Raw genomic sequence first — 10,478 nt, 5'->3', positions numbered from 1 at the left:
TCCCTACATGTTATTGGAAAGATAGGTGTGTTAAATGTAATCCTCTTATCAGGAAAAGAAAGATTGCATTAACATTTTTCTTTAATCCTATGATAGGCACAGCTGTATCCAGTGTTTGACTGCACAATCATTAAATGCTGCAATGATATACAATTAGAGCGTGTTCCAACCACCACAGGCAGTAGCATTTTAAAGTGAATGCTCTGCCATGTTCTTTCAACTGGGCTATGTTTTTGAAGGGCCCAATTCAACTGACTTGAGTGTAGGACAATTCAAAAAATATTCAGGATACAGAATATTTTTCAATGCACTGCAATGTTCTTTTGAAGGATGCTATTGTTCGAAAACAATGTTTTATTTATGTTTGTTCATTTTTACTAAGCTGGAAAAGATACTTCACAACAATATATGTAGCGAGAATAACGTTTTGCTCACGAATATATCATACAGTGCATGTGATCATTTTTACTCTCACCGCTAGCTGAGCTCTGAAGATCTAAAGCGAGCATTGGTTTGCTGCCTGGTGATCCTTTATCAACACCACACATTTCAATCATGTTTATGTGCTTATGAATGGGTTTTTTGTTTATTACGTAGCTAAAGCAATAATTGCTGGTTATGCACAATGTTTTAGGCCCAGTGCAGATCTGGGCGATCCTGGGATCGCGCAGTCATGCATAATTGCAGACAGCGATTGCAGCGCAGCCCCATTGATTCCAATAGGGTACATCCGCGTGGCAATTGCAGAAGAAAAGGTACATGCAACTTTTTTTTCCGCGATATACGACGCACGGCTGTTTTAGCCATGATCGTGTTCAGATGCACAGGTGGAATCGCGGCGGGAAACCGCTCCATCCGATCGACGCAACTGGGCTGCCATTAGAAAATATTGGCACCCACAGTGTGATCGTCGATGATGGGCGACTTTGTGCATAACCAGGTATCGTGCACGATTGCCCAGGTGCGCACCGGCCGTAAGTCCAAGTACCACAAAATAAATCAACACATTTTTTTCATGTAAAAATATTACCTTGTAAGTAAAATCAATGCCAGACATATAAAAAGAAGTGTTTTTTCTGATATAACCCAATACTCCAATGACGGTATTGCATTTTACAGAATCATTTGATTGTGCAGGCAAATTTTTTGTCTATCCATTTATACATACACGGACAATTTAAGGATACCGCTAAATCTTGGTCATATCAGCTCAAAAACAAAATTTTGTCTACAGTCATCATAAAGAGAAACGTAAAACTGCAAATTAAACAAACTTGATAATTAAAGAATTAATTAAACAGCTGGCTAAAGCTTGCCACGGAAGAATTTTTTAATGTACCGAGGATGATATTTAAATGGGTAGAGTTAAACAACCTGCTCTATCATTTGAAACGTTAGCTAGGTATCACTATTAAATCTATAAATGTTCTCAGCAAGTTCACTATAAATTGCTTCCGGGAGAATCAGATGGAAATGCTCATTAGATTATTATATATTGTTTATGTATACTGCACACTAAGGCTGCATGCAGCATACCCCAAGTGAAATGCAGCTTTAAAAACATATATAATGGGTCGAATGCATTTACAAAATGACAGTAACAAATTAGCCCATCATCTCTGCAGGTTCAGTGACCAACTTTGAGCCATCCCATGATGTCTTGAACTGTTCAGGAACAGGAAATTCTCTCTACAGGGAAACAAAACCAACAGAGAAGATTATATAAACTTTGGGTTACAATATATAAACCAGAGAGAATGAGATTCAAATTGCATGAATGGCTAGGTCTTTAGAAATCAGACAAGTCCGGATTATGAACTTCTGCCCATTGAAACTCCCAGGAAGTTGTTATTACAAAGCAGAGATAAAAATCATGAGTTCACACACAGTACAGCCACCTCTGACTTTTTCAGTGGGAGCTTTCTTGTTGTAACTGCTACATATAAAACACTAATCATACTATGTAAATTCTATGCACATTTTACAATTCTAACACATAGCAGTTCTGAAAAAGTTTGCTGTTTCTACATTTCTACATTTAGTATTACATTTTTGCTGAATATGCTTGGATTCAATTAGTGAGGGGTTTGTCGAATCCCGTTTAAAATATGTGAAACCCAAACTTGAAACAGTAAATCCCATTAAAGTTTATAGGGGGGGTGAATACTACATTCATTTTCAAGGCTAATAGGCCAGCTGTTGTCAAAAAAAGAGCTGAACACATTTAGGGGACATTTAACAGAGCAAAAAAATTTAGAAAATCACTGTACAGCCGGAAGAGGGTCCTTTTAATGCAACTTTGAGGGTGACATGCAAAAAAATTCCAATCCTTTAAATTAAATGTTTGGGAGATGCCTATAAGTTGTATGTGGTTTTACAGAATAGTACAATTTTTACAAATGTTGTCAGTGATACCATATTCTGGCATCATATATTTGGTATCTGTAACTGATCTTTTAACTTTTACATTTATTTTCAGTTTATTACAGCAGCAGCAGCATCCCAATCTGATTCATTTTCAAGTTTTTAAAAGAGATTTTTGGGGCACAGATAAACTTTCTTTATATTCCCTCCTTGTGAGTGCATTCTATACTGTTATTTTAAAAGTGATTACTACACTATTATTGCTCTCTATACCCTGTTGTTTTCCCTTTAGATTTTTGGTGGGTGCGTTCCAGGCCACCTTTTATTAAGAGCTTCAAGATTGTTTTGGTGACCCTGCTGGATTCCTATACCTATTGCATTTATGTTAAACTTCTACATTCCATGACTCCAAGTTAGACTGTCCTTTTTTGTGCTCTGGACTTTTTATTTTTTATCTTGAAATACAAATTAGAGTGTTTTATTTGAGAAACAATAGCCACAAATATTGTTCAGTGGCTAGACAGTATGTGAACAGCTCGGTTAGGCCGCAATATAAGAAGGAAAAGTATGACAGGTTTTAGCTTTCAATAAAATGATACCGTATTATCTAAAAGACAATAGCTACAAATATTGCACAGTGGTTGGACAGTATGTAAGCAGCTTGGTAAGGTCACAATGTAAGAGGGAGAGACAAGGTAGGTTATATCTTGAAATAGACAGAGTGCATTATTTGATAAACAATAGCCATAAATATTGTACAGTGGCTGGACAGTACATAAGTTGCTGGTTAGGCCACAATATATGGGGAGAGAGAAGGTAGGTTTTAGCTTGCAATACAAATGAGAGATTATTATCCAAGAGACCAAAGCCACAAATATTATTTAATTGATGGACAGTATGTTAATATCTTGGTAAGGCCATACAGTAAGAAGGAGAGATGAGACAGGTTTTTTATTGCAATAGAAATTACAGTGTATTATCTGAGAAGCAAAAGCCACACATATTGCTTAGTAGCTAAACAGTATGTAAATATCTTGGTTAGGCCGTAATATAAGAAGGAGAAACAAGGTAGGTTTTATTTTGAAACAGATATTAGAATGTATTATTTGAAAAACAATAGCCACTGTACCATGGCTGGACAGTATGTGACCTCAAACTTTGAGAAATTACCCTGCAGCGGACAATATAAATTTGCCAGCTGAGGTAAAGGGATAACGGCCATAGATTGCTAATTTTACCCTTGTACTGGGGTAAGACTGCTGGTACAGACTCAATGATGAGTTCCAGCGCGTGGGGGAGTCAGGTAACTCGTGTTGGTGCTGTACTATTGCTATGTATTGCTGTATTATTACTAGGTGAGCCATGGCTGGGAATGACCATCTAAAGTGGACACAAATCCTTCTGGCCTGACGAAGGACCTCTTGGAAGCCAGAGTACTTTATAATGAACTGCAGCACCACCAGGATGCGTGCAGTAAGCTCCAGCTGCTGGAACATCACTGCCTCTTTTTGTTCTGAACCCCACTATGTCTTGCAGAATCTGCTATCTCTGCCTCTTACTTTAGGCCTGCCTCATATTTTTGTCTATTTATCCGATGTGACCCTGACTTTTATATTTTACCAAAAAACTGGGTAATAATAAATGTTTCCTAACATAATGTAAAAAAAACACGTATTTTAAAAAAAATTTCCTTTAATTTTTCCTAATTATAGTAAAAAATAAAAACCCCAGTGGTGATTAAATACCACCAAAATAAAGCTCTATCTGTTCCCAAAAAATGGTATAAAATTCATTTCAGTACAGCGTTGCATGACGGAATAAACTTCAGTCAAAGTATCGCAGCGCTGAATACTGAAAAATGGCCTGGCCAGGAAGGGGGTCTAAACACCTGGTCTTGAAGTGGTTAAAGTGGGTCTGCATTTAATAGCAGCTATGGCAATAGGGAGAATAAATATGTGGTGCTTTGGTGCACACTATTTTACCGCACAAGATTGCAGTAGCATGCGCCAACAAAGAGCAGCAAAAAGTGTATGCAGACCCCTAAATAAAAAAAGGCTCTAGCAAAATAAAATATTTATCTTCCAAAATAATAGACCTTGAAACACTAAGGGCCCATTCACACCAGCTTGGTGCACTGCAGTGCGTTAAAGCACATTGTGTTGCACATTATTGTGTGTTGCTTTAGGGCAGCCTATTAATTTGAATGGGTGATCCAATGCACCACAATGGACCAAAATTTGTGCATTTAGTATTTTCATTATGAATGGTACCGCATAGCACCAATGCATGTATTCAAAGTATACTGCAATTTTTTTTAACCTAGCAAAAAATAGATGAATATGAAATAAAAGAAAATTGGGACCCAGCAGCTAAATAACAGTTACAGGACTGTTGATTCTCAGAACTGTGAACAAGGGGGAAGGGGCACACAGGAATATGTAGCCCACCACACTAACCCTTAACCACCCTTTTAGTGCAAGGGGGCTAGCACATCACTTTGTAACCCTACTGATCAAAGTTGAAAGGTCAGGCAGTGCAATATGGTTACAAAGAATTCGGTCTGGCGAGTCTCCACCTTAATTCACTGGGACTGCAAATTTCTAACCCACTGGATGCTCCTTCAACCCATGGTAACAACATAATCTCCAATGACAATAGATCATAAATGCTAGCTTACAAAAAAAAACAAATTTATGACAAAGAAAGCTAATTTTTTTAAAAACCTTGTATTTCAAATCTACTGAATACGACAATAAATTGTAACATTATATGCCCAATTTCTCTGTTTTCATTGTTGCCTAACACATTACAAATTTCAGATGCAGTTTAGTTTTAAAATGTACTTAATAGTAGCTGTAGGGTGATGGGGAGATAAAACAATGGTGACTTTGAAAAAAATATATGTGCTGGATCATTTATGTTGAATTAATTGAAAGAGTATTTTTTAGATGAATGGCAAGGGCTAGCAGTAGGTAGGCAAGGTGCCTGGATCACAAGACTTGCTGAACACAACTACAAATTCTTTGGAAGTTAAAATAGTTCACAGTATTTGCCTGTGAGTATTTAGCTTCTCACTCAGAGTTCATCTTCTGTGTTTAAAAATTAAAATTATGTGGACGACCATTGTGCCATTCAAGTGCCATAAACAAACAAGTAAAAGTTCCCGGTTGGATTTCATAGCAGGGGCAGAAAACCCATTGCATAGTAAATGTGTTGCATTTGATGGTTCTGTCAACTAGTATCTTATAGACAAGCAATACAAAGTTTAAAAGTAAGGTCACTTTGGGTACACATAGTAAAGCCGCTAAAAAGAAAACGAGAAAGTCCAAATGACATTAATCCTTTGGGACACAATCTGATTTTAGTTTCAATAGTCAGATTTGATATCTGATCATTTGGTATGGGATTATGCGCTTAGCACATCAGTATTCTTCTTTGCACTCCTTTGTTTACAAATGCCTGATGGTCACAAATCCAGAATTTTCTTCTATTATTTTCAAAAATACATACCTCTGGTATCAAATAAGAGACTATACAATATTTTATCTATGATGGGACAATGATAAAACACTAACAGACAAAACAAATTGAAATGTCATTATTTATACAGTTATCAGTAAAAATAGACACAGTTTTCTCTTACATAATCTCCATGGTCCGGAATAAGGATGTTCATTTCCGAAGATTTGGCACTTACAATCTCACAGTCAATTGAGCTTTCACTCAGGTAAACATGACAGCCATCTGTCTTGTTAATTGAAATTGTTGGCACCTTCCCTATGACCTGTACACAAAAAGAAAGTTGCACCATTTACTGTGATTTGCCATGAAACAGCCACCAATTTGCATTGCATTTCAGAAATCATAGCTATATATTAAACACATAACTATCTATGATATTACAGCCCAATCATTCACAGCTTTTGGTACTCTATGGTAGCCCTAATGAGTGGTAATTGGGGACCATTTCACTGCCTGATAAAATGTTTATGTCTAGCTGCAAAACATCAGATTAGCAACCTTTTTGCTTTAAAAAAAACCAAAAACAAATACCGTACATTTATAAAGCAAAGCAATGTGCTTCAAAGATTTGATGTCTCTCTGCTGCATTAAGCAGAGGGAACTCTGTGGGGCACCACAGGCAGCATTTTTATAAATAGGCCTAGGCCGAAAAATGCAGGAAAAGGTGTGGATATAAATGGCAGACTGTAACAGAGAGCAGATAGCAATATCTGCTCTCCAGATAAATGGACCCCTCATCAGTATTTACTAATCACCTGACATCATGAGTTATTATGAAATACTAATCCATGAAAACCTTACTGTTTTCATTTTTGTTTATAAGTTTTAAAAAAAAGATTTTTTAGGATAATTCTTGATATGCCATTTACTTCCAAAACGAAAAACTCTTATGCTTGCCATGGATGGCCCAAATTTCGGCCACATTCTGCTAAATTGGCCAAAACTTGAGCCACTTGCCCACACTAATTGGTCTACCAAAAAATGTACTTTGCTTACCTGTATCTGAACATCTTTAGAGTTAATGACTTCTACAATGCCGACAACATCATCAAACACTAGGCCAAGTTTTGTGCAATTGTCTGAAAACAGTAAAGAATAAAAAATAACATGTTATTCAACATTAGATAGGAAATCATTTCAGGTAAGATTAATTTATGAACAACAACTCATTTTAGGTAAGATTTCTCTATGAACAGTGGAAAATGTAGGCTACTTGTTCATTTAGAAACATCATGAAAGTGGAACTACACCAACCAATTTAACTGTTTCCTAATAGGAAGCTAAAGTTTTAAATTTTAAATAAAAGTTATTAAATCCTTAATCAAAGATACCAATATTGTCCTCTATAGTGTTTTATTTACATCCTGCCTACAAACACATGCGCAGTGTATGTTACATTCAAGGCACGCCTCTGGTAAAAACTGTCACAGTTGCTATTTAGTTCCACTTTAATATATTCATAAATTGAAAAGCCAATATTTCCCAGGATAGGGATAAAAAATCAGTTTACTTCATAGCATGCTCGTGGATTATTATAGAACTAAGAACGAAGAGATGATAGCTTTACCAGCATTTAGCAGCCAATTTATATTTTTATGTTTTAGAAAAAAAAAGTTAGGACCTTGGTTTTATTTCTGTCTCTATACCCCTTGACAAAATATACTCTCACTTTATGTTTTGGACACATGACAGAATATAGGACTATATCTCCCCTAGATGAGAGGAAACCAGCGGTCACAGAGACTGGCCATTTTTGATTGGATTTACCTTTACTTACTGTAATGGGGACAATGGAATAGGAGATGAGGGGAAAGCTCCCAGACATTGACAAAGTCAGAAACACAATAACTGACTGAGTTACCTTACCTACGCTATCCAAAACAACAACAAAAATTACCGTTTGGCAGGACTTCAACGTAGACATCATTTTCATGAGTGGATGACATGAACATGACAAATGGATGAATGACCTTACTGGTTCTATTATGATTTTGAATAGTGTAGCTGTGCAACAACACATTTTAGCTATTTGTATTGCAACTTTTATTATACTGCATTAAAAATGGCAAAAGCTAAGGAAATGTGTACAAACTAGGGTGGAACTCAAGTTTGCAGTCAATTTGAGTTCATCTGAATCTGGAAGGAAGAAGTCAGTGCCAACCCAATCAGCTGCAGCCAGGCCATTTCCCACCCCACAGCTGCATGTACACAGAGCACGTGGGATGCTGGTGACATCATTGACCTTATATGGCCACATTGGGTCAATGCGATTGTCCCAATATGGCCATATAAAGTAATTGCTGCCCTGGTCGCAGCAGTGGGCCAGCACTGACAGCTTCCTTTCAGGTTCGTACAAACTTAAAGTGACACTAAACTCAGGAATTAAATATTAAAAATGCATTAAAGTACCTTAACTATTAACAAAAATGGGACCATGGGACAGACACCATGGAGAACAAATGTAGCCACCCTCCAGAAGGAAGGAGAGTGTCAGTATGAATTCAGAGATGATATGCAGGATTTATAGCTGAGTTTAGTGTCACTTTAAATATACATTAACTGTGTGATACACAAATAAGCTAAATTTTTGTTAATAGTTAAGGTACTTAAGTGCATTTTTAAGATTTAACTCCTGAGTATAGTGTCACTTTAAGTTCGAAACTGAACTTGAGCTCATCCCTTGTAAAAACCATGCCGATATAAGCACTTGAAGTGGTAAGTACATAATGATTTGAAAAAAAAGCGTTGGCTGAAATCTGAAGCTCCAGTGCTGTTTGTCATAACATGCAAATGAAGCATGTCATACTTTACTGTTTGGCTTTGTAAATAATCTCTTTATCTGGTCAATTTTAATTTCAAATAAGTAGCACTTAGGTGAAATAGTACATACTTGATCAGCAAGTGTAGGATCTTTTTATTACTGTTGACTTCTCTTACCTATTATTATGGAATTGATTTTTCCTTTGATTTGCAATGTTGTCTTCTTGCACTTGTAAATGTAAACCACTTGTTTGAGCTCAGTCTCAGAAATCACTAACTTGTTCTCTCCTTCTTGGTACTCCTAAAATTAGAATGATATCAGGGCAATGTTCACAGCTGAACACAAACTGTTGTAAGAAAAGTCTTCACTAATCTAAGACAAAAAACTTTACCAAATAAGGACTTCTGCATTATCTGCACCTGTAGCACTTAAAGCTAAGAGCTTAGGGTCATTACCTAATAACCCCAAACCATACAGCACCACACACTGAGCAATCATTACACACATGCTTGACTTGTGTCAGAAACTTATAATATGATAGCACTAACCCTCTTTTCTTAATGTAGGCTTTCAGTGTCTTATCTTTTCCCATAGTTAACTGCAATGCATCATTCATTTCCTGGGAGGATGTTTGTTTAAAATACTTTTTGTATTTAGCCACAAACTTCTAATAGAAACTTGTTATAATTTTATGCTAAATTGTAACAAAACTGTCTAAGCTATAAAAAAAAAAGAAAATAAATAAAAATACTCTACCGTCTACCACCCACCATACACCAGACTCCCAGAAATTCCCCATAGTCTGCTTGGTCTAAAGGTAGATGTCAGATGGTCAGTAAGCATTGGCTTGATAGCGAAAAGTAGTTTAGTTTGTCCTATTGCATAAAATGAGATGAATGATCTTTTTCTAAATGCCTGCGTTTCAGCCAACGGGATGGCTGACTTACCACTTTACGAAACTGAACAATGAGCTATAGGTCATACATTCTCAATCCAACAAGGTGACATGCATATAAACTGTCCCACTGCCTCCCAAACCTGTACATCTATGGGAACATAAGGCTACCTATACATGCTTCGTCTTCTCTCATTCAGCCCACTGATTAATGTGGATGGTTGAATCAAATTACTTCGGGTGAATGAGAGAAAACAAAGCATGTATGGCTTGCCTAAGGCTGCAACCAAAGTGAATCTACCCTGCCGCTGCCCGTGGCTTCTTGAACACCCATACAGTGACTGCATCTGATAGGATGCAGTCATCATTTGGCTGAGAATCTTCCACCCGACTCTTGTTAAATGGGTGGTGCTGATAGGACCACCCATAGCTTCAATTTCAACCGATCCAGCAGGAATCAGCCGAAATTCAACCCGTTGTATGGCTATCTTTATATGATTAAATATGCTAGGTTGCTTTCCATCTTCCTCTATTCACTTCTGTCTTATTCTTTGTACTGCATAACACCCATTTCTAAATGTTCAATAACAGCTTGAAGCTAGGTAAACAAGTCTTTAGGTTTGTAACCAGATATAATAACTTACCACTCTCCATTTCTTTCCCTCTAGCTCTAGCAGAGGAGAATAAGACTGGGGTGGTGCCTTTGGAGAGCTAGAGCTTGAACTCTGTGTTGGGGATCGGGCTGATACAGCTTGCCCACGAAGTTTAGGGTTCTTGTGGGTCTTCTGGTTATCGGAAATATGTTTAAGCCCTGTAGAATGTTACAACATATACATGCATTGTGTTACAAGTATTGTGTTATGAAATTGTTCAGCATAGCATTCGATCTTGTCATCACAGATTTCTTTTGAGCCTAACCCATGCAAATTACAATAT

The 10,478-nt window shown here is 36.9% G+C and overlaps 1 protein-coding gene across 1 annotated transcript in view; it reads right to left on the bottom strand.

The window, feature by feature from the left end:
- Nucleotides 1-1,392: 1,392 nt before the first annotated feature.
- The window catches only part of CAP2 (CAP, adenylate cyclase-associated protein, 2 (yeast)), a 102,934-nt gene continuing 93,848 nt past the window's right edge, over nt 1,393-10,478 (bottom strand). The window contains 5 exon segments of the mRNA XM_018559639.1: nt 1,393-1,689; nt 6,008-6,148; nt 6,883-6,965; nt 8,824-8,947; nt 10,187-10,353. Of these exon segments, the coding sequence (XP_018415141.1) occupies nt 1,606-1,689; nt 6,008-6,148; nt 6,883-6,965; nt 8,824-8,947; nt 10,187-10,353 (599 nt within the window). The 3' untranslated portion in view covers nt 1,393-1,605.

The sequence above is a fragment of the Nanorana parkeri genome, unplaced genomic scaffold, assembly GCF_000935625.1.
Source record: "Nanorana parkeri isolate BGI_ZX_2015 unplaced genomic scaffold, ASM93562v1 scaffold408, whole genome shotgun sequence".
Classification (NCBI taxonomy): Eukaryota; Metazoa; Chordata; class Amphibia; order Anura; family Dicroglossidae; genus Nanorana; species Nanorana parkeri.
The sequence above is the reverse complement of the archived record's forward strand: the minus strand, read 5'-3'. Positions and strand labels throughout refer to the sequence as shown.